Consider the following 26,029-nt stretch of genomic DNA (forward strand, 5'->3'; position numbering starts at 1 on the left):
CATTTCATCCTCATTCACTCGCAAGTCGCCGTAGTGGCGTTAAAGAACTTGAGGAGCGGCAGGCCGAACCGCCCCGCGAGGGGCGAGGGGTCTCCTGGCCACCAATGCCATACGCTCATTATTATCATTCTTGCATTCTTGTTTCGCATGGCAAATTTGTCCTCTCGCGTTTTCGTTAAGCTGTGACACATCATTTTCTTACAGAATCACTTAAGCCTCAAATTCTGTGATTCATTTCCTCCTGAATTTCCTTTTCAAATTTATTTTCAAACTGTCCTGATGGTTTAAAAACCCCTGATTCATATGAGAAACTATTCCACTTATTTTACTATCCTTTTTATTACACAGTCCACCTATTTTTGTATTCATATTACTATTAATTTCAGACCCAAGATCATTTATTTTACTGTTAATACCCTCCGTCTGTTTCATAATCTTTTGGAACATGGTTTCAATGCAAACATTCTGCTCACAAGGTGCCAATGCTGGCTCTATTTTCGCCTCAGTGACAGTAAATTGTACTAATTTGACATTAGGACCGGGTGTCTGTCCCCTACTTATTACTTGAACAAGAGCACATGTTTTTCTCTCATCAACTTCAAAAATGATTCCCTCATTTTTCCTTCAAAAGGCCAGGTGCCAACTTAACATCAGCTTTCCTCGTATTTTTCTCATTAATTGACCCATAAGAATCAGATACCTAATTTGAATAACCAGTGTCATTAATCTGAGGCACATCAAAACTAAAATTTCCTCTCCTATTATCATCTGCACATACTGCATCAGCAAAATCAACAACCTCCTCCTTTCTCTTATTACAGGCTTCTCACTTTTCCCCATGTTGACAAGTTTCTTTCCACCCCCCCCCCCCCTCTCTCCCCACCACACGCACACACTCATACACACCAAATGAAAATACTACTAAGCTCTTTCTCTACTTCTGCGAGTCCGTCCGCCAAAGGCTGCCAGTTCCATTCCAGTTTCTAGACCCCACAGCACCATCCACGGCTGCCAACTGCACCTGCTGCTGATGTGCTGCGGACACTACTGCCAGCTGCTATGATGATGATGATGATGTTTGGTTTGTGGGGCGCTCAACTGCGTGGTTATCAGCGCCCGTACAAGTATCCACTCTTTGCTCAGTCCAATTTCGCCACTTTGCTGGATGATGATGAAATGATGAGGACAACACAAACACCCAGTCATCTCGAGGCAGGTGAAAATCCCTGACCCCGCCGGGAATCGAACCCGGGACCCCGTGCTCGGGAAGCGAGAACGCTACCGCGAGACCACGAGCGGCGGACCCCAGCTGCTATCGTCGTCGTTCCTGAAGTTCGCTGACCTCTCTGCCTGCTCTGTCCTGAACCTCCGCTAATATTGTTCACAATTCTGCTCTGGGTTTAAGTCGTCGTCCTATCGCTTCAGTTCAAAAGTCTATCTGCACAAGCTTGTGTCTTTCCAACGCGGATTTTACACTGCTGCTTTCATTCGACTGTGCACTTTATTTTCGCGGTCGCTAAATGCATCTTATGAGCGGAGCAGGTTGCTCTCTCACTATCCTTTATACAGTCTTTCCACCTACCGGATAGTCTTCAGATTATCTGTCGCTTGAGCCTGCGGTGGTAGATACTGGTTTAGCCGCAAAAGCAGCCTTGAAAAAAAATCCGATTAAATACCTACCAGGCAAAGATCACGTAACTCTAGTCCATGGGCAGTAGCTGAAAGTTAGTTAAACTATCGAATGTCTAAAATTTTCTTTTAGTTGGTTTATTGTCTCTAAAACAAGGAAAGAGGCTATCAAGTCCTTATTTAATATCCCAACGCTAATTATGAAATGTTACTGACTGTCTCTGTAATAAGTTCACACCCAAAAGGAGCCAGAAGATGTTTAGTCCAGCCCGATATCTTAAACGTCCTAAACAGTCACTGACCCACGCCTACTTGCGAGTTAACACAGTCAATCGTCCAGTAATCTTCTGGCACAGAAGTGCTCGCCATAATGTCTCGTAATTTGGACGAAACACGCCACGCGGAGTTTACTTACGACTTGAGAAGTTCATGCGCGAAATCACCTAAAATAAATCACTCACATGACTCAAACTTTCTCAAAATACTCAACACTGTCGTCGCTTTTCATCAACACACGAGAACCGATCAAACGCGCGGATTTCTTCATTTTGGAACAAATTTTATCAGCGCGATTGAACAAAGGTGTTTACCAGAAGTGGCTCCCGAGCGACATATCGACTCATAGATCAGAGGCACCAAGCCCTAGTCAAATGAGCGGGAAATTGGCTAGTATGATAATTAGCAAATCAGACCACCTCGAGCACTTCTATACTCGCGGTATTTCTAATGTCTGCCAATCGGATTACCACACTTAATTTAGACTATAAATCTCGTAATTCCGAAACTAGATAAATTTTAATGAAAACAAAATACGATGCCTTTCCACAAAGTAAATTACTAATAAATTTAATGCCCAGCGCCCCTTCCGGCTGCCTTTTACAAAATCAAGCTCACTTGGACATATGTCACAAATTCCCCTGTTACACAACGAGTTTCTCACGCTTACATTGACATAGTTTCAATAAGATATCACATTCTCACATTACGTTTGCCCTCCATTCACCATGTCTCTCAAAAACACTCACACAACCAAGACACAAAGATGTAATAATTTTCCAGTGTACTGTTAATCACTTCCGAAATCTGTGGCAATGGAACTAAAGAAAATTCCAGAAAATTAAATTGATACTATTGATGAATACCGTACAGTCCCTAATTCAGTTTGACAACGCCATCACGGTTACTATGTATTTCAGGTAAAAAATTTATATTTTCGAAACTGTGGAAGTTACTGATTTGAAACTTTAACAGTATGGTTGTTTTATCCATAGAATATGTTATACGAGGCATCAAAAAGAACATTTAATTTATAATAGTACTTCTTCAGATTCATAGAATGTATGGGTAAAGTGCTGCACGTAGCGTTAAGCAAATACATGGCTCGCCTGGCACGAGCGCGAGAACCAAAATCTGATCCGCTCCTACCTCCGTGGCAAGGTACGTTTTTAATGCAAGATGACGATTCGTAATATTTTGCTGCGTTACAAGTTGCTTGAAACTCTAGTGAGGAATACAGTTCCAACGACATTGTCACCACCGCCTATGTTCGAAGTAAACGTGCGATAACTAGTCACTGGCAGCAGGTGGTAGGACTAGCACTGGAGGGTGTATGAAGCATGTCGGAGTGCTGTGGAAAACAGTGCAGTCGTCGCGATGCGGAAACAGTGGTTTTCTGACGTGCAAAAGGACATGATCTTTGGTTTTTTGAGTGAAGTGTGGAGGCATTCCCAAAACAGCTCATTTGTAAACTGTTTGCATGTTGCAATTGTTAATGTACACTGTGTACGACAAAATGGCGCTATCCAAAACTGGCGCCGAGGCGACTGTTGTACACCATGGTCCATACATGACAGGGATGAACTGCAGCTGTGGAGATGTGCATGGGCGAAGGCATGTACAACTGTTGAGCATCTGAGCGCCCAGATGGACCAAGGGGCTACATTAAAAGTCCCCTCAACGGCCTTTCAGCAAACGTTGCTGCGTATGGTCCTCCACAGCAGGCACTTGTTTCGTGCACCCATGCTCATTGCTGTTCATCGGCGACGGACGCCGGAATTTTCTCGCCAGTGCTGCAACTGGACGTCCACTGAGTGTTGACAGATGGCCTTTTCAGTTGAATCACGTTTAATGCTCCATTCGGTAAATGGCCGTTGTTGTGTATAGTGTGGAACGCCTGAAAGTGAAGACCGTGCAACAATCGTCGTACCAGGCCAGAGGAGGGAGCGTTACAGCGTGGGGAATTTTTCCCTGGCCGATATCTTCAGTCTAGAACTCACAGTGGATCAAGACCAGTATGTATCTATCGTTGGAGACCATGCACGCCGCTACATGTAATTTGTTTCTTCTCGGCACGATGGCATCTACCAGCAAGACAATGCATTGTATCACACAAATCTCAGTGTATGTGCGTGGTTCGAACAGCACTAGGACGAGTTTTATCATATTTCTGTGGCCGTGGGACTCCCCGTATATAAATCCAATCGGGAATGTGTGGGACCACCTTGTCGGGCTTTTCGCGTCATAGATCCTCGACCGAGAAACCTAGTGCAGCTTGCCACGGCACTAGAGTCAGCAAGGCTCTGGATCCTTGTCAGTACCTTCCAGAACGTCATTGATACTCTTCCTGCACTTCTCGCAGTGGTCCACGCTGGAAAAGGTGGTTAGTTCCGCTTTTGACGGATGATCGTATTAATGTGATTGGGAAGTATACATCGACAACTACAGTAGATCAATATCAAAATATAAGAGATCTCTAGACAATAAATGAAGTCAGTAGCAGTCAAAATAGTTCATTAGGTATTATTGATTAACACGTTCTAACAACTGCTGCAGGTGGAGAAACGCCACAAGAAGTTGTGACAAGATCCAAGATGTGTCCCTTTGCAACAGTGCAAGTAGTCAAGCTGTCGCTTTCTCCCGGAATATTCCTACAGAAATGGCTCCTGATGAAGCCAGTGAGGATGTGTTGTTGGATGCTGAGACAGCGCCACTCTGAAGGTGTAGAACCGTCGATGTGGTACACTATGTGATCAAAAGTATCCGGACACCCCAAAAACATTCGTTTTTCATATTAGGTGCATTGTGCTGCCACCTACTGCCAGGTATTCCATATCAGCGTCCTCAGTAGTTATTAGACATCGTGTGAGAGCAGAATGGGGCGCTCCGCGGAGCGGAGCCAACACCATACTGAATTCCAGCATTACCGATGGAGGGTGCCACGAACTTGTAAGTCATTTTCAGCCAGGTTTCCGGATACTTCTGATCATACAGTGTATGTAACGGAATAGAACAAGGCATCAGTCAAGTCATTCGACGGAGCACTGGTATCCGACTACTGACCATTGCCGATACAGCCACTCGGCAGAAGCCACCGCCTCCATGCTGCTGTTTCTGCGTGCGAACGACATGGGACGTTGATCATTCTTCAGGAAGTTTCTGCAGTTAGACACACTGCCGCATAAGAGAAGGCAGACAGCGGTCACAGGCCCTGTTCCAGACGTTTCCTTGATAACAGAGAAACGCAGGCCTTCCGCCAGCTCATCACCTAGCAGGGGTCAAGCGCAGTGTACGATTCCAAGCGTCTGCTTTGATCCATGGCGTCGCGTGTGACGTCGTGAGTTTACGTTGCGAAGGGTGTAAGCCGCTGGCATTGAGGGCAGCCTGTTATTAAATATTATCTGTGGTTGTCTCAGTTAGTAGTATAATCTATGGTGTTTGTGAACTATGTGTAGCTTCAATGGTTGTGAGTGGATCTAATATTAATGTTATTTACAATTTTGGTTTTCATAAATATATGGCTGTCTTTCTTCCGAATGCGACATCGTTGAGGCGCTGCGTATATCAAATCGTTTGCTCTTATAGGGTTTGTGTTGTTGTTACCGGTGGCTCACTCTTATGGTACATGTTTGTTTTTGTGGCTTGGTCTGTCGTAATGGGACTGACTGTTTGGTATTTATTCGTTATTTATTTTTTGTAGGTTTTGGCCGTGTTAATTTTTGTTTGTAGTGCTATTCATTTCTTTTTATGTACAGTATTTTCTTTGGGTTCATTCTGGAGGAATTTGTGTGCATTATTTTTCGATTATGTCGTTTTGTGCAGGTGTTTCTGGTATCGCTGTCTTCGTTTGAGGTATATGTTAATGTTATGCGATCAAAAGGTCCGGAATAGGTATGCCAATCAGGCAAAATCGCCGTCAGCATTGAGGAAGTCATCCCATCGGGGCACCACGTTGATTATACCCGTCTGGTAAAACGGGCCTGCGTGAACTTGACCGTAACTGCCTGCTGCACATCCTCGTCCGACGGGAATCAGCGACCCTTCAAGGCGTTTTTTAAGTGACCGAGGGCATGATAAACACATGAGGGCCGGCCGCGGTGGTCTAGCGGTTCTAGGCGCTCAGTCCGGAGCCGCGCGACTGTTGCGGTCGCAGGTTCGAATCCTGCCTCGGGCATGGATGTGTGTGATGTCCTTAGGTTAGTTAGGTTTAAGTAGTTCTAAGTTCTAGGGGACTGATGACCACAGATGTTAAGTCCCGTAGTGCTCAGAGCCATTTGAACCATTTGAAACACATGAGGAGAGATCAGGAGTATAGGGCGTGTGCTCGAGTGTATACTACGTGATTATATGTAACTTCTGGCTTACGGCATGTGCTATAAGGGGACTTGCATTGTCATGATACATCAACACCCCTCGTCGCAATTTTTCCTGTTTTCGACAGACATGCTTCTTGATACACATTCTTCTTTCTGCGATGGCTGCCCGTGGTGTTTTCCTACGGAAGCCAAGGAAAAATAACAGCATGTTGGTCCTGTTTGAACACATTTGATAATAGCGTCACCATAGTTCAAGTTTCCGCATTTACCGCATGCACGGCGGAAAGACATACGGCTACTCTGGTAGTTTGCCTATACAGGGCGAGAAGTATTTAAACCGACAAACTCTGGGAGGTTCTGGGGGACATCAAAACAAATATCTTTCCCTAATGTCATTTTTTCCTATGAGGATTGTTTTAACCGGTGGAGGCTGTATTACGCTCTTCAGTTGTTAGAGGCCGTATTACGATCTTCAGTTGCTAGAGAGCGTATTACACTCTTCAGTTGTAGGCAACTGCTGTCCACCAGTGTTGATGTGCATTGTGTCTGATTACTAATGGAGCGATACACCTGGAGTAGGTACACTGATACGGTTGGTGCGTACTACGCAGCGTACCACAACAGACGAGCTGCACAGCAGGTTTATCAACAATAATATCCTAATCGCCGTGTCCCGCATCATACGACCTTTGCAGCTGTGTACCAACGTCTGCGTGAGACCGCGTCATTTAGCAGATTACCTGGATAGGGACGCCGTCGCACGGTAAGAACGCTGCAATTTGAGGAAGCTGTCTTGCAGCGTGTGGAGCGGGATCCTTCAAACAGCACTCGTGCAGTTGCACATAACATGGGGACGAATCAGACGAATGTAAGAACAGTCCTTGGAGAGCAATTGTTACGCCCATTTCACTTACGGCGTGTCCACAACTCGGAACCAGTTGATTATCCACCCAGAGCACAGATTTCGCAGTGGTACCTGGAACAGTGTGAAATGCATCCTACATTTCCATCCTCTGTGTTGTTTACCGATGAAGCAACGTTCAGGCGTGATGGAGTCTTCAACATGCACAATTCGCATGTTTGGAGTGTGGATAACCCACATGCCATAGTTACTAGCGCTCATCAGGTGCGGTTCTTCGTTAATGTGTGGGTCGGTGTTGTTGGGGACTGTTTAATTGGGCAGTAGTTGCTACCTAGGCTATTAAATGGCAGGCACTAGTACAATTTTCTCGCCAGAGCATTGCCAGAATTGCTGGAAGACGTCCCGCTCCCTACAAGACAACGCATCTGGATCCTACATGACGGGGTGCCGGCTCATTTCAGTCGTCGTGTGCGTCGATTCCTGGACCGACAGTTCCCAGAAACGTGGATTGGCAGAGGTGGTCCTGTATCATGGCCTGCTCGATCCCCAGATATGTCCCCTTTGGACTTTTTTGTGTGTGGAGAGATGCGCAACCTTGTTTACGCAACTCCTGTTGCATCAGAAGAGGATCTGGTTGCTGTGATAGTAGCAGCAGCAGGAACAGTTGAGGATACTCCTGGGGTTTTTGCCCGTGTCAGACAGAACTTGATCCGACTGTGTTTACGTGTCAATGGAGGCATTTTTGAAAATCTGCTGTAATTGAAATTGGGTTGTGTTAATGTATTGTCTCTTGGTCATAAAGAAATGGAAAATTGTTTGTTGGTTTAATTAATTTGCCGCCAGAGGAATCTTCCTCTACTGGTTTAAATACTCCTCATAGGAAAAAATGACATTAGGGAAAAATGTTTGTCTTGATGTCCCCTACAACCTCCCAGAGTTTGTCGGTTTAAATACTTTTCATCCTGTATGTCGATGCTTATATGCCCTCACCGGCGTCGCGGTACGTCATAATGTGTTGTGGACAGTAGTGTATGACTTCACTGGCAGTGTGGCTTAGTTTGCACCATATTTTAAATATGTGTGACGATACTGATTTTGTGACTATGCCATTATGCCTTTAGTATATTAGAAAATGTTATAAAACAGATCTGAAGATGGTCATTGCTGACCGAAACCGTTAGTCTAACGACGAAAAATTTTGTGATCATTGACGGAAATAAGAGAAATTTGTTCTACTTTTTCACGTGAGACGTCTTCCATAGGACTTGGTAAAGTAACATTGGACGCAGTAATTCGCTAGGGCAGTGTACAAATGTATCGACGAGAGTGGAGCAGTGTGGCGCACCTGCCGTCAGCGTCGGTGGCGGCGAGCAGGCGGTCGGTGCGGCCGCGCAGCAGCAGCTGGTGGACGAGCGCGGCGCGGCCCTGCCAGGCGGCGAGCAGCAGCGCCGCGTCCTGCTGGTCGGCCGGCCGTTGCAGCAGCGCCTCGGCGTCGCCCGCGGCCACCAGCGGCGCGGCGGCGTCGGCGCCGGGCAGCGCGCGCAGCCCCGCCTCCACGTCGGCGCGCGCCCACAGCTCTCCCGAGCGCGGGCACGCTGGCGCCGCGCCGCCCCCCGCCGCGCTGCAGTTGCCGCTGCCTTCGCCACCGCCGCTGCCGCCTTCTCTCGCAGTGTGCGCCGGACTGCCGTCGTGCCTGTTGATGCTGACGCCGGTCGCTCTCTGCTTGGCTTCGGCCCCCAGTGCACCGCTCTCGACGTCCTCCTCGCTCGAGATGTCGCCGCAGTCATCAGAGCCGTCCTGCCAATGCACGCGCGTGTCCTACCGGAAACATCGATAACAGTTAGCGTTTCTTAGCTGCGGCAACATCATCTGTCCCCCAAATCCAAGTTACATAAGGAAGAACCATTATTAACCTTAGAAATACCAACGTATTTTCCGCAACACGTACTACGAGGCTTGGGAGAGGGAGCGGGAGGAGGGGGGGGGGGGGGGGTACTGCATAAAAACCTAAGGAGAAAAACAAAAGTCTTTAATTGTTCTGAACTTTTACTAACAACATTCTTTTCACTTATATACTGACATAGAAGTAGGTTCCAGAGCCTGAAAATAAGTTTAGCACAATCTTAGCAATGTCAAAGCATCTTCCGTTGTGTGTACTCAGAAAGGAGTGGTTCTCTGTGATCACCACGACTTTTTTTAAAAAAATTACAGATTTCGTTAATTATCGTTGAGTTTTATTCGTAGTATAGTTTTTAAAGATATATGGATGTGTAAGAAGAGTCCTGAACTTGAAACTATGAATATGACATTTGTAGCAGAATATCAGATTTACTGCTAAGACTTAAATTTTTGGCTTATTGTGTTCTGAAAAATTAAAAACAATTACTGAATGTGGCACAGGAAATCGTTAAACACAATAAATATTTTTTTCTAAATTTTAATATAGAAAGTATGTGACTAGATTACGTTATCCGAAAGGTGGGCGTAAGATATTTACACCTACATCTACGTAGATACTCCGCAAACCACCGTACAGCGCGTGGCGGAGGGTACCCTGTTCCACTCGCAAATAGAACGAGGGAAAAACGACTATCTACACTCCTGGAAATTGAAATAAGAACACCGTGAATTCATTGTTCCAGGAAGGGGAAACTTTATTGACACATTCCTGGGGTCAGATACATCACATGATCACACTGACAGAACCACAGGCACATAGACACAGGCAACAGAGCATGCACAATGTCGGCACTAGTACAGTGTATATCCACCTTTCGCAGCAATGCAGGCTGCTATTCTCCCATGGAGACGATCGTAGAGATGCTGGATGTAGTCCTGTGGAACGGCTTGCCATGCCATTTCCACCTGGCGCCTCAGTTGGACCAGCGTTCGTGCTGGACGTGCAGACCGCGTGAGACGACGCTTCATCCAGTCCCAAACATGCTCAATGGGGGACAGATCCGGAGATCTTGCTGGCCAGGGTAGTTGACTTACACCTTCTAGAGCACGTTGGGTGGCACGGGATACATGCGGACGTGCATTGTCCTGTTGGAACAGCAAGTTCCCTTGCCGGTCTAGGAATGGTAGAACGATGGGTTCGATGACGGTTTGGATGTACCGTGCACTATTCAGTGTCCCCTCGACGATCACCAGTGGTGTACGGCCAGTGTAGGAGATCGCTCCCCACACCATGATGCCGGGTGTTGGCCCTGTGTGCCTCGGTCGTATGCAGTCCTGATTGTGGCGCTCACCTGCACGGCGCCAAACACGCATACCACCATCATTGGCACCAAGGCAGAAGCGACTCTCATCGCTGAAGACGACACGTTTCCATTCGTCCCTCCATTCACGCCTGTCGCGACACCACTGGAGGCGGGCTGCACGATGTTGGGGCGTGAGCGGAAGACGGCCTAACGGTGTGCGGGACCGTAACCCAGCTTCATGGAGACGGTTGCGAATGGTCCTCGCCGATACCCCAGGAGCAACAGTGTCCCTAATTTGCTGGGAAGTGGCGGTGCGGTCCCCTACGGCACTGCGTAGGATCCTACGGTCTTGGCGTGCATCCGTGCGTCGCTGCGGTCCGGTCCCAGGTCGACGGGCACGTGCACCTTCCGCCGACCACTGGCGACAACATCGATGTACTGTGGAGACCTCACGCCCCACGTGTTGAGCAATTCGGCGGTACGTCCACCCGGCCTCCCGCATGCCCACTATACGCCCTCGCTCAAAATCCGTCAACTGCACATACGGTTCACGTCCACGCTGTCGCGGCATGCTACCAGTGTTAAAGACTGCGATGGAGCTCCGTATGCCACGGCAAACTGGCTGACACTGACGGCGGCGGTGCACAAATGCTGCGCAGCTAGCGCCATTCGACGGCCAACACCGCGATTCCTGGTGTGTCCGCTGTGCCGTGCGTGTGATCATTGCTTGTACAGCCCTCTCGCAGTGTCCGGAGCAAGTATGGTGGGTCTGACACACCGGTGTCAATGTGTTCTTTTTTCCATTTCCAGGAGTGTGTATGCCTCCATATGAGCCCTAATACCTCGTATCTTATCTTCGTGGTACTTCCGCGCTGTGCATGTTCAAGGCAACAGAATCATTCCGCAGTCAGCTTCACGTGCCGGTTCTCAAAATTTTCTTAATAGGTTTCCTCGAAAAGAATGTCGCCTTCCCTCCAAGAGTTTCCATTTCAGTTCCCGAAGCATCTTCGTAATACTTATGTGGTGTCCGAATCTACCAGTAACAAATCTAGCAACCCGCCTCTGATTTGCTTCATTGCCTTCCTTGAAACCGACCTGGTACGGATCCTAAACACCTGAGCAGTACTGAAGAATAGGTTGCACTAGCGTCCTATATGCGGTCTCCTTTACAGATGAACCATACTTTCCTAGGATTCCTCCAATAAACTGAAGTCAGGCATTCGCCTTCCCTACCCCAATCCTCACGTGCTCGTTCCATGTAACATCGCTTTGGAACATCACCTCTAGGTATTTAAATGACGTGACTGTGTCAAGCAGGACACTACTAATGCTGTACATTATAGGTTTGTTTCTCCTGCTCATCCGCATTAATTTACATTTTTCTACATTTAGAGCTAGCTGCCACTCATCACACCAACTGGAAGTTTTTGTTTAAGTCATCTTGTATCCTCCTACAGTCATTCAACTTCGACACCTTACTGTATACGACAGCATCATCTGCAAACAACTGCTGATTGCTGCCCACTCTGTTCGCCAAATCATTTCCGTGTGAAGACAATAATAGCGATCCTGTCACATATCACTGGGACTCTTCTTGACGATAACTTGATCTCTGATGAACACTCGCCGTCAAGGACAACATACTAGGTTCTATTACTTAAGAAGTCTTCGAGCCATTCACATATCTGTGAAATTTTTCCGTAAGCTGGTACCTTCTTTAACAGCCTGCAGTGACGCACTGTGTCAAACGCTTTCCGGAAATCTAGAAATATGGAATCTGCTCGTTGCCCTTCATCTATAGTTCGCGGCCCTGTTCGCAGTATATTACTTGAGGAAAGTGCAAGCTGAGTTTCACACGACCGATGCTTTCTAAGACCATGCTGATTCGTGGACGTAGGCTACTCGGTCTCAAAAAAATTTATTATATTCGAATTGAGAGTAAGCTCAAGGATTCTGCAGCAAACCGATGTTAGGGATATTGGTCTGTAATTTTGCGGGTCCGTTCTTTTTGTACTTATATGCAGGAGTCATCACATGCGCTTTTTTCCAGTAGCTTGGGTCTTTTCTCTGGGCGAAAGAGCCGCGATAAACGCAATTTAAGCAAGGGGCGAGTGCTGTACAGTACTGTTTTAAAAACCGAATTTGTATTCCATCCGGACCTAATGACTTAAATGACTTATTTGTTTTCGACTCCTTGAATTATTTCTCTACGCCTAGGATGGTTATTACAATGCCGTCCATAGGGGAGTCTGTTCGAGGGAACTGCGAGGGTTAAAAATCTAGGAATTCTGAAGTTAATCTTTCGTACTGTATCGAACTTCGTCCATTACTAAACTTTCTGATGTGCAAAAAAGTGAGCAAACTGGACATCTGTAAGTGGTCCTTTGTATTTCCCAACCAGAACTCTTACTAACTTTGCCACCTTGTAACGTATCATTTCTTGGCCACACCTATGTTGTCGTTTTTTTTTGGTCATCCTACGTCCTCAATTATTTGCTTGACGTATTCCAATCTCTGTCTTCCTCTACAGTTTTTGCCCTCTACAGCTCCCTCTAGTACCATGGAAGTCATTCCCTCATGCCTTAGCAGATGTCCTATCATTCTGTCCCTTCTCCTTATCAGTGTTTTCCACATATTCCTTTCCTCTCCGATTCTGCGTAGAACCTCCTCATTCCTTACCTTATCAGTCCACCTAATTTTCAACATTCGTCTATAGCACCACATCTCAAATGCTTCGATTCTCTTCCGTTCCGGTTTTCCCACAGTCCATGTTTCACTACCATACAATGATGTACTCCAGACGTACATCGTCAGAAATTTCTTCCTCAAACTGAGACCGGTATTTGATATTAGTAGACTTCTCTTGGCCAGAAATGCCTTTTTTTGCCATAGCGAGTCTGCTTTTGATGTCCTCCTTGCTCCGTCCGTCATTGGTTATTTTACTGCCTAGGTAGCAGAATTCCTTAACTTCATTGACTTCGTGACCATCAATCCTGATGTTAAGTTTCTCGCTGTTCTCATTTCTACTACTTCTCATTACCTTCGTCTTTCTCCGATTTACTCTCAAACCATACTGTGTACTCATTAGACTGTTCATTCCGTTCAGCAGATCATTTAATTCTTCTTCACTTTCACTCAGGATAGCAATGTCATCAGCGAATCGTATCATTGATATCCTTTCACCTTGTATTTTAATTCCACTTCTGAACCTTTCTTTTATTTCCATCATTGCTTCCTCGATGTACAGATTGAAGAGTAGGGGCGAAAGGCTACAGCCTTGTCTTACACCCTTCTTAATACGAGCACTTCGTTTTGATCGTCCACTCTTATTATTCCCTCTTGGTTGTTGTACATGTTGTATATGACCCGTCTCTCCCTATAGCTTACCCCTACTTTTTTCAGAATCTCGAACAGCTTGCACCATTTTATATTGTCGAACGCTTTTTCCAGGTCGACAAATCCTATGAAAGTGTCTTGATTTTTCTTTAGTCTTGCTTCCATTATGAGCCGTAACGTCAGACTTGCCTCTCTCGTCCCTTTACTTTTCCTAAAGCCAAACTGATCGTCACCTAGCGCATTCTCAATTTTCTTTTCCATTCTTCTGTATATTATTCTTGTAAACAGCTTCGATGCATGAGCTGTTAAGCTGATTGTGCGGTAATTCTCGCACTTGTCAGCTCTTGCCGTCTTCGGAATTGTGTGGATGATGCTTTTCCGAAAGTCAGATGGTATGTCGCCAGACTCATATATTCTACACACCAACGTGAATAGTCGTTTTGTTGCCACTTCCCCCAATGATTTGAGAAATTCTGATGGAATGTTATCTATCCCTTCTGCCTTATTTGACCGTAAGTCCTCCAAAGCTCTTTTAAATTCCGATTCTAATACTGGATTTCCTATCTCTTCTAAATCGACTCCTGTTTCTTCTTCTATCACATCAGACAAATCTTCATCCTCATAGAGGCTTTCAATGTATTCTTTCCACCTATCTGCTCTCTCCTCTGCATTTAACAGTGGAATTCCCGTTGCACTCTTAATGTTACCACCGTTGCTTTTAATGTCACCAAAGGTTGTTTTGACTTTCCTGTATGCTGAGTCTGTCCTTCCGATAATCATATCTTTTCCGATGTCTTCACATTTTTCCTGCAGCCATTTCGTCTTAGCTTCCCTGCACTTCCTATTTATTTCATTCCTCAGCGACTTGTATTTCTGTATTCCTGATTTTCCCGGAACGTGTTTGTACTTCCTCCTTTCATCAATCAACGGAAGTATTTCTTCTGTTACCCATGGTTTCTTCGCAGCTACCTTCTTTGTACTTATGTTTTCCTTCCCAACTTCTGTGATGGCCCTTTTTAGAGACGTCCATTCCTCTTCAACTGTACTGCCTACTGCGCTATTCCTTATTGCTGTATCTATAGCGTTAGAGAACTTCAAACGTATCTCGTCATTCCTTAGTACTTCCGTATCCCACTTCTTTGCGTGTTGATTCTTCCTGACTAATGTCTTGAACTCCAGCCTACACTTCATCACTACTATATTGTGATCTGAGTCTATATCTCCTCCTGGGTACGCCTTACAGTCCAGTATCTGATTTCGGAATCTCTGTCTGACCATGATGTAATCTAATTGAAATCTTCCCGTATCTCCCGGCCTTTTCCAAGTATACCTCCTCCTCTTGTGATTCTTGAACAGGGTATTCGCTATTACTAGCTGAAACTTGTTACAGAACTCAATTAGTCTTTCTCCTCTTTCATTCCTTGTCCCAAGCCCATATTTTCCTGTGACCTTTTCTTCTACTCCTTCCCCTACAACTGCATTCCAGTCGCCCATGACTATTAGATTTTCGTCCCCCTTTACATACTGCATTACCCTTTCAATATCCTCATACACTTTCTCTATCTGTTCATCTTCAGCTTGCGACGTCGGCATGTATACCTGAACAATGGTTGTCGGTATTGGTCTGCTGTCGATTCTGATTAGAACAACCCGGTCACTGAACTGTTCACAGTAACACACCCTCTGCCCTACCTTCCTATTCATAACGAATCCTACACCTGTTATACCATTTTCTGCTGCTGTAGATATTACCCGATACTCATCTGACCAGAAACCCTTGTATTCCTTCCACTTCACTTCACTTTCCCCTACTATATCTAGATTGAGCCTTTGCATTTCCCTTTTCAGATTTTCTAGTTTCCCTACCACGTTCAAGCTTCTGACATTCCACGCCCCGACTCGTAGAACGTTATCCTTTCGTTGATTGTTCAATCTTTTTCTCATGGTAACCTCCCCATTTGCAGTCCCCTCCCGGAGATCCGAATGGGGGACTATTCCGGAAACTTTTGCCAATGGAGAGATCATCATGACACTTCTTCAATTACAGGCCACATGTCCTGTGGATACACGTTACGTGTCTTTAATGCAGTGGTTTCCATTGCCTTCTGCATCCTCATGTCGTTGATCATTGCTGATTCTTCCTCCTTTAGGGGCAATTTCCCACCCCTAGGACAAGAGAGTGCCCTGAACCTCTACCCGCTCCTCCGCCCTCTTTGACAAGGCCGTTGGCAGAATGAGGCTGACTACTTATGCCGGAAGTCTTCGGCCGCCAATGCTGATTATTTATCAAAATTTAGGCAGTGGCGGGGATCGAACCCGGGACCGAAGACGTTTTGATTATGAATGAAAGACGCTACCTTTTTTTTTTTTTTTTAATCTCATTTAGTTCGCTTTTGTTCGTTGCATCTGCTCGGGGCGGACGTCGTAAGACATCTGTTTTTTAAGTTCGTTGTTGATCCATTAACTCAGTTTTTTTGTTACAGAGGGCAGCTAATCCTCTCACCGAACACGCTGAGCTACCGTGCCGGCTATTCCTAGACCACGGGTACACCTTGTCGTACTGTGCCTATTATATCTTCTAGAGCCTATCTTTGGAAAGGGGCGGTCTGAATCCTAGATTCACATCTACACTCTGTAAACTTCAGTGAAGAGTATTGTAGATGTTACTTCCCATTCTACGAGTTTTATTGCTCCTTCTCTTTCGAATGTAGGAAGAAAGATTGCTTAAAACCCTCTGTGCGTGCTGTGCTTAACCAAACGTTGTCTTCATCATCCTTACGGTAGTGAGTGATACGTCAGGACTTGGTAGTACGTTCCTACATTCACCACTTTACGTTAGTTCGTAAAATTCTGTAAGTACGTCTTATCTGGATATTTTGCCAGTTTAGTTTTTTTTCTCCCTCTGACGCACTCCCATGATCAAACAAAACTGTCAGCATTCCTGCTGCCCTTCTGTGCATAAATTCAATACTCTCCGTTATTCCTATTTGATTTGACTCCCACACACGAGCAGTATTTTAAGAGGTGGCACACGAGTGTTTTGCAAGCAATCACCATCGTGACCCGCAAGCTGCCACATCCTGGAGATGGTATGGAAGCCTGCGAGCCTGTCTCTGCGGCGAATCGTATTTCCAGAGTTCTAGGGGTCTCCCAACACCTGTTGAAAATAGACTTCTCGAAAACCCTTGTAGGAAGCAACGTTTTTGCAGTGGAGTGTTATTACTTCGAACGGGAAATAACCAGTGAAATTGCCTGTGTGCGCCAAATAAGTCTGATTTGCTGAAAGTCATTGATGTTAAAACAGTTTCGTTGAGGGGTTTTGGAGCTCATGAAACCAGAAGTCGGCCAGCAGCCATCGTTGGTGTGGGATAGGGAGTCTTACCCTACCTGGCAGAAGTGACTGTTTAACTGTTTATAAGCGTTTAAGATTTGTGAGTTCAGGAGTGAGTGATCCTTCTTCTTAGTCTTCTTCTTCTTCTTCTTCTGCTGCTGCTGCTGCTGGCCAGGTTTGTCCCTGTTTGTCTCATTCCGTGGATGTAATGGACGAACTGCTGTCCCATCTCTTGGGTGCTCGCCCAAGTAGTCGTTTCCCATCGTCCATGTTTACAAAGTTTAGCTAGTCTTGTGGGGTCCACCCTTTACACATAATCCTTTCAATTTCTTTTTCTTGTCTTCATCCGTGTATTTATATTTTGTATTCCACTCTGTTCCCTTACCGACACATTCGTTCTTTTGTCCAAAATGGTTACTTCTTGGATGTGTCTTACTACCTTCATTTCACCTAGTTTTTGTTTTATCTTCTTCGCTTCTGCTCTAGTTTTTGATGCATATGTCAAAACAGGGTTCACCATCGTTTTATATATTTTTATTTTCTCCCCAGTTATCATAAATTTGTATCTCCATACTGTATTTTGCAGGGATCTGGCTACCCATGCTGCCTTTGTCACTTGATTTTTCACTTCCACGGCTAAGTCTTTATAGCTGGTGATAACAGCCTCTAGAAAATTAAAGCTCAATAGGTACTTTTGATATTACCATACTCATAATTTTTTGTAATGAGATGTTATATTGGTTGGCTGTTTTATTTAACTGGTGAAGTAACCTTTGTAAATTGTCCTCCTTGAACCATATAAAATTATCTTTTACATACAGAAAGCAAAAGAGTTGATTTCGAGAGTGCTACCAAACGTAATATCATCTTTACAACACTGCAGTCCACAGCGTTCTCTATAAAAAGTTACCAATTTTATTAGATCTTGAAGTAACGCATGTGAAAATTTTAACCTTTGCAACCGGTGAAGACAATATTTAAAAAATAAAGTAAAATACTTCCCATGCGAGTTTATAAGTGACATGTATAACATTTTATTCAGAAAATTTAAAATTTTATAATGAGATAAAAATCCGAAAAATGTGAGAAAACCTTTTTCGTTCAAGCTCCCAAAATACTAGTAAAGGTCTCACCAGCTTATCGTAAATTGTTGAATGCCGCCACAGGTTCAAAATGAGCTCTTTTGAGGCTGCACTAATGCGAGACTAGCAAAACTCTAATTTCCACTTAGACAAATTTAGCTGCTTGCTCCAAGAATCCGTTGCTATCCAAATACATTCTTAAGCTCTATCCTAGCCGAATATGGGCGAGTTGCCAAGTTGTGTAGTTCGTGAAAAAGTTGTCAAGGCATCATCCAGCATGATTTATCTACTGCTAAGTCTTTATGTATCGCTAATGTTAATATCGCGGTCCCGTAAACTAACATACGACTGGGAGAGCGGTGCGCGGACCACATGCACCTCAGTAACCGTATCCAGTGACGCTTGTGGGCTGAGGATGACAGGGCGGCCAGTCGTTACCGTTGGACCTTCATGGCCTCTTCGGGAGGAGTTTAGTTTTTTAATGCTAATAACGACCGTCGCATGCAAAGTGATCCAACAAAGTGCAAGGAATAAAGAAATTTTGTTCGTTTTAAGCGTAACAAGATAAGTAAACGACTGGGTATACTGTTGAGACAGAAGACAGTTTATCAAGAGCGACGTTTTCCACGTTAACTAGCGAATTTGCATTAACTTATCATAACACTGGCTTGAAAAGTTTGTTTTTAATTTACTTCAAGTGCACATATTATATCCGACCGAATCGTCGAAAAGGGCAGTAAATGTAGCTAGATGTCTAAAGGAAGAAACGTTGACGTCGAGGGATGCCTTCGTCCTCGCACATAAATAGCTGTGTTCTCTAAAATGTCAGTCCTTTTGGGGAAGAAAGGAGAGAATTTCGAAACAAGGGATGAATTTTAGAGTAAGTGTGTATGTGTGTGTGTGTGTGTGTGTGTGTGTGTGTGTGTGTTTTTCTACACTACTGTTGTGGAGCTATTCTCTGTGCGACATTAAAGTCAGTGCATCACCTTGCTCGAATAGGTAGTTACTTGTAAGAAAACTCAGTGGCATGACTAATGGTCGGGGCAAATCCCCTGTTGTGCTATCAAGCTTTTACGTGGAAGTGTATATGAAAGCACAGCTGTTGTTGAATTTGGCGAGCAGCCCAGAAATGTCGGCACTGCTGAGCGATGTAGGCCAGATACTCCTCTAACAGGAACAGCGGCACCAACGAAACTAGTTCAGGCTTCCAGATTCCCGGAAAAACAGACATGGTCGGCACTGCGTTACTTCTCCCTTTTTTAAGTGTCTGACGAACGCGCTAGTGGCGTGAATCGCTACATACTACAATAGCTTCAACCATTTCATAGAAAGTTATCGTCCAAGTATCTAAGCTACATTGCATTAAACGACCATTTCCCTGTTAAGTAGAGAACTGTATATCTCCAATAAACAGTCGTGCTGAACTTTATCCTACTCATTGATAGCGGTGGGAAACGTGATGTTCAAAATTTTTCAAATGTGTGTGAAATCTTATGGGACTTAACTGCTAAGCTCATCAGTCCTTAAGCTTACACACTACTTAACCTAAATTATCCTAAGGACAAACAAACACACCCATGCCCGAGGGAGGACTCGAACCTCCGCCGGGACCAGCCGCACAGTCCATGACTGCAGCGCCCCAGAACGCTCGGCTAATCCCGCGCGGCGGGAAACGTGATCTCTTTAGTAAAAACATATGTGGGACACTGGGAAGTAGCTGTAAACAACGTTTCCGCCCTTGGAAGTGAAGGAGTTTAACACTACTTCGTGCCAATTTTTTTGCTGATAGTCACTGGAACTTATTCCTCCACAAAAGGAATGAGCTATGACCGACTGCGGTAGGTGATTCTTACATGAAAACTGTTTTGAACTAATGAGTTTGATTAGAAACACAATAAAACTCTTTTTGCAGGAACAAGAATTTTCTGAACGTTATACTATTCAGATCAACGCATTTGTTCCAGCGAGATACTCCTTTCTTCAGTTAAATTCAATATATCGTTTGTTGTTCAAAGATTTCTGGTGGGCCGCGTTTTTTTTTTCTTTTTTTCTAGTAGATCTTCTGCTGTCTATTTTGACTTCATTGAATTCTTTTCTCGTGTTTCAGTCAACCATTGGCTAATGCTCCCTTTGAAGTTCTAACCACCTCTTCTTCTTTCATTTATCCAAGTCCCATTTCCTTCTTTTCTGCAATTTTCTTCAGTTTTAATCTGCAGTTCATAACCAATAAATTGCGGTCACTGTCGACATCTGCCTCTGGAAATACTATACAGTTTAAAATCTATGGTTTTGAAATCTCCATCTTATCATTATATAAGCTACCTGAAACCTCTCTGTGTCTCTGGGCCTCTACAACATATATAACAGTGTTTCATGATTCTTAAACCAAATATTAGCAATGATTAGATTGTGCTCTATCCGGAATTCTACCAGACGGCTTGCTCTTTTATTCCCTTCCCCCAGTCCATGTTCTGCTATCTTTCTTCCTTTTCCTGCTGCGAATTCCACTCGTTCGTAACAATTAAATTTTTGTCTCCCTTAACTACGTGAATCATTTCTCTTAGCTCGTCATACATTCTTTCGACCGACGGAGGTGGCGCAGTGGTTAGCACACTGAACTCGCGTTCGGGAGGACTATGGTTCAAACCCGTGTCCGGCCATCATTTAGATTTTCCTTGATTTCCCTAAATCGCTTCAGGTAAACGCCGGGATGGTCCCTTTGAAAGAGCGCGGCCGACTTCCTTCCAAGTCCTTCCCTAATCCGATGGGACTGATGACCTCGCTGTTTGGTCCCCTACCGCAAATCAACCAACCAGGTATATGAACTTGCACTACTGCTGTAGGTGAGAGTTGTGTCTGCCTGGGTTGTGATAATGTGTTCACTATGTTGCTCACGATAGCTCCCTACTTTTCCTACTTTCTTATTCATTGTGAGAGCTATACCTCCACTACCCTCACTTGATTTTTAGTTTATAACCTTGTATTCCCCGGATCAGAAGTTCTGTTGTTCCTGTTGCCATATTTCACTAATTTCCTCTATATCTTTTCAGATGTCCATTTTCCGTTTTTAAATCCTGTAACATACTTACCCAATTAAATGATCTAGCATTCCACACTCTGGCCCATATAACGCCATTTTTTTACCTTATGGACATCCTGCTGAGCTGTCCCAAACCAGAGATCCAATAGGGGACTGTTTTGCCTTCAGAATATTTTAACAAAGACGACGCCATTTTAATTATGCCATACGACAGAGTTCGATGCCCTCGGGGAAAATAGCAGCTTTAGTTTCCACTTACTTTCAGCCGTTCGCATTATCATAATGGCAATAACAGTTTGGCTGAAGTTTCAAGGCCAGATCCGTTAATCAACCTGACAGTTGCCGCTCCAACTCCTGAAAAACCAGCTGCCTCACTTCAGGAACAAAAGTATAGCGCGACCTCTCCGTGGTGATTGCATCTACTTTACGGCTGTCTGTATCACTGAGTTATGCAAAACTACCCCACCTCGATTCTGTGCATGGTGGCCAGGTTATTTATTCCCTCAGTAACAGTTTATTTCAAAAATGTGCAAATGTGTGTGAAATCTTATGGGACTTAACTGCTAATGTCATCAGTCCCTAAGCTTACACACTACTTAACCTAGATTATCTTAAGGACAAACACACACACACCCATGCCCGAGGGAGGACTCGGACTTCCGCCGGGACCAGCCGGACAGTCCATGACTGCAGCGCCCCAGACCGCTCGGCTAATTCCGCGCGGCAGTTTATTTCAACTTTGCGGAATATTCGTTTTCAATACAGATTACTCGTGAGACATTCTTTCCTTCAATCTATGTTTTAAGAGTTAGGTATCATAACGGAAGTCACTGGTTCTAAATCTGGAGAATATTCGAGGTGAAACAATAATTTGAAACCTCAAGATAGTAACGGTTGATGCAAGAGCACGTTTGCGAATCAATATTTGTCGCTTCTGTTTCCACTCCCTAATCGAATAACCTATCATGAAGTTTCTCAATAAAAGCCAATTTTTTTTACCTTGTTCTAAATAATCAGTCAACGCTGATAAACAGACAGCAACCAATTTTGTTTTTCTTTCGCTCTCAAAAGTGTTTTTGGTTTCCTCGGTGCACTTTCATTATTTTTGCTAACGTATTGTTATACTGCGATTTTGTCTCCAGTTTGTAGCAGTTGATCCACTGTGTAGGAAATGTGGGCCCGGCTTGATGCAAAAACATCCTCAATCCTGTACCCTGGAGTTTTCCTCCTGGCAGACATCGATGCTTCGTGGCGAACTTGTAGCCGCTTATTTGTTCCTTTGTACTCTGGTCTTGTAACTTCTTGGCGAACACATGTGACCCACAACAGAAATAGGGCGCAATATACCGGGAAAACGACCTTAAATAACGGCAATTTCGTCGCTCCGAAGAGAAAAGTCAATCGAAAAGTCGACTTTTGTTTTGTAATTGCTGTATTTCATTTTACTTAACGACAACAAGTACTTTATTAGAAGAATAATTCAAAAATTATAAATTTGTTTGGCGCACATACATGTCATTACATGATTCTTCTGAACTAGGATTTCTGTAGGATCTGCGCGAAATTTAAATACAATGGAATTACAAAAAGAATTTCACGAACAGATGCAGCCCCTGCAGTAATCAGGAATTCAGTGGTACTCTTACTGCGTGACCGGCCGTGGGCTGACATACTGAAAACGTCGCACATATTTGTCGCTGTTTTGAGTGCTTGAATTAGTTAGTACTTGACCGTTTTTGAAAGAGTACTTTTGCGTTGTAAAGGCTTTGCTTATTTATTGAATTTCTAATACATTTCAAGGCCTGAAATGATTCACATACACTGCGTAAGTGCCTCGTAGAGTATAAGAATAATTCTTGATGTTTAGCAAAGACTTTTATTTATTGAGTTACCGGTCTACGGCCTCACAGCCATCACAGAATTGTACAGAAGTGAGTTTTTATCTGACGATAGCAAAAGAAGCCGAAAATCCATTAGTGAATAAATATAAATTGTTTCGAAGATCAAAAAAGTGTTTCTTTGTTGTAATATTGTGACGCTTCTAATTCGCCTTTCCACTGAGGTATTATGTAGGCAGAACATGCTAGTTTTTATGTCCTTCTGAATTTTTAAAATCATTTTCCCACAGTGGTAGATCCCGCCACTGTCCAAGCGTCGTCACCCCGGAAGAACAGTCTCAGTGTCCGATTAGATTCGAAAACAAAGTCTGTATTTGCATTACACATAAGACATGGGTTATTGTTTACACAAACTCAAAACATAAAACCGAACAAACTTTCTGTTGTACTATTGAGGCCAAATCATGCGAGTATTACTCGCACAAACATGTACCTGAAGAACTGAATTCAGTATGAAGCAATCTACATCTACATGCGTACGCAATTTGGACAGTATCGTGCACTGAATGGCAAACGGTACTTGGCATGGTACCACATATTAGGATTAGTTCCTTTTCCAATCGCGTATGGACTACGTGGAAATGACTACTTAAATTCCTCTGAGAGTGGTATAGTCAGTCTTCATAGACATCTCGCACGAATAAGTGCGACATACTGTCATTTGGAAACCTGTGCTTTGTTTTACTACTGCCTGCAGAAGAACCAACATACACTCGAAAACCAAACGTTAATGAAAGTAAGTGAGAAACAAAATCAAATAATTTTCTTTATTTTATAGACCTCTGATGACGCCCAATATGTATAGGTGGGAACGTCTTTCGATGAAAACAAAATTTGAGTTGCAAAAGACGGATAACATTTGTTCCTATCCACAGGATAAGTATATTCCACTAATTACTAACAACCACATCCGCGCCTAGGACTATAACGGAAAAATTTAAAGTGTGAAACTGTCCGCTGACACATTCATGCTACTGAGTTTCATTTCCGCAAGGAAACCATCAGTATGTCTTGTCATCAAGAAGTATGCATAGCGCTCTGTCTCCACTACTTTCCAGCTGGCAAATACTTCTAAGAGTTAGTGGTGTCACTGTCCGAGAAAAAAATATTTGTTCCGACTAGAGTGGCAGACTGTCTTCATACCTTCACTGCACTCAAACTGGAAGGATACATTTGGCAGCTTGGGCTTGGATGACTTGAACTCTGGTAAGAGAATTGTTTCAAGTTTCATCCAGGATGGACTCTGAGGAAAACGCTCACGTTGTAGAAGAATGTATACTTCCAACTGACCTCTCTCTTTGTCTAGCAGAACTGGTGCCTATCATCCACAGTGTGCACATGTATATATATATAAAAATTGAAAACCAGCTGAAAATACATACTCAAGTATCGGCGCTAGAATGACCCCAAAAGTCTCCAAACTTAATTGCAGTGTAATATGTCTGCGTGTTGATTATTATTCAAGATTGGAAACTTCGTTAGAAACGTTTTTCAGCGTGTATTCTGAATCATGTATTTAACGCGTAGGTGAACATTCGGTGACGTCAGCGTAGTTGTAGCCCTGTTCTCTATCGATCCGTTGTAGACGAAGTGTTGGGGGTATGGTGTATGGCGCACTAGGTATTAAAAATAAGAGAAATATCTTTTTTTAAATTTGATTATTTATATAAATCGGTTTTCTTCAGTTTTATTCGCAAACAAAGCAGTGATTGCCACATCAAATTATTTCATGCCACCCACATACTGCAAGCTTATTAAATATATGCAAAACAAACGTTCGAATTATGGATAAAATTTCAGAGCCATTCAGTTGTACGACTTATTTTTTGTAAAGAGATCAGTTCGGTGGGCTTTTGAGTATAATGCCCGTTCAACTTAACATGACGTTATATTTAAGAAAATTACATGCATATTAAAAATATGAGTATTTATCTAATAAATCTGTTATTATGTTCATATTTCAGACTAAACATGGTTTTTTCCGATGATAAATGAAAGAATGCTACTTTGTCTGCGGATGTTTGTGGAGAATCGTGTTGTATCACTGTTAGCAGCCACGAAATTCTCAGTTATTGCTACTAGTTTCGATTGTCACTAATCATCGTAAAACACAAAAGTGACAATTCAAACTGGTAGCAATAAATAAAGGTTTTTCATTGCCACCCGCAGCTTGTGTTGTTGACATCGTCATCCTGACCACTGACCTAATGGCTGTACACTGCCGTGTTGTTAAGGTACCAGGCTCAGTTCCCAGCTGTATTAGGACAGTGCCTTTAACTGTACAGCAACGAGGTGTCACGAACAGAATGACCTGCTTCGTACCAACCAGCATGGTTTCATAAAACTTCGATCATGCACAACCGAACTCGCGCTCTTCTCATACGGCGTCCTAAAAGCTGTGAATCAAAGCGAAAAGGCAGATGCAGTGTATCTTCATTTCCGAAAAGCATTTGACTCAGTAAATTAGCGCTTGTCAACTATGGAATCTCAAACAAAATTCTGGACTGGACTGAGGATTTCTTGGTTGGAAGAGGATTTCTCTTTCGAATGCGTAAATATTTTGTTGACACCCAACTACATAGGGAGAAATGATCATAATAATACTTAAGTGTGAATTGCAGAGTAACCATGTACATGTGGATGTAGATGAAGCACGCAGAAAGTTAAAACTTTTATCCATTCTGGATTTGGAACACTGCGACTGTCTTGTTAAAGGTTTCAGGAATTACTGGAACCAATCGCCGTTTTTTCTTTCTTCAATTTTTATTTATTCATGACCGGTTTCGAATCATCATCAGATGGTGCAATTTAGTTTGCCTCTACAAAGCTCTTTGGCGACAACAACAGCCACACTCTTTGGTTTGTTTATATTTTGTGAAGTATGTGGGAGTCGCCATCGGTGGAAAAATGCCTGTTTTACCTGACATTTAACGATACTGGAAAGCATACATTATGTTTTCCAGATCAGCGCCTGTCACAAGAATAAAAACAGTGACTAACACCATCAAATTAATCTTACAATCTTAATATTCTTCCCACATACAGTGCTCACTTTT

The 26,029-nt window shown here is 43.8% G+C and overlaps 1 protein-coding gene across 1 annotated transcript in view; it reads right to left on the reverse strand.

Annotated features, from left to right (window-relative positions):
- The window catches only part of LOC126481411 (transient receptor potential channel pyrexia-like), a 202,319-nt gene that overhangs the window by 119,251 nt on the left and 57,039 nt on the right, over positions 1–26,029 (reverse strand). Inside the window, exon 3 of the mRNA XM_050105187.1 lies at positions 8,429–8,901. Within this exon, the coding sequence (XP_049961144.1) occupies positions 8,429–8,901 (473 nt within the window). The remainder of the gene's footprint in view (positions 1–8,428; positions 8,902–26,029) is intronic.

Source organism: Schistocerca serialis, chromosome 1, assembly GCF_023864345.2.
Source record: "Schistocerca serialis cubense isolate TAMUIC-IGC-003099 chromosome 1, iqSchSeri2.2, whole genome shotgun sequence".
Lineage (NCBI taxonomy): Eukaryota > Metazoa > Arthropoda > Insecta > Orthoptera > Acrididae > Schistocerca > Schistocerca serialis.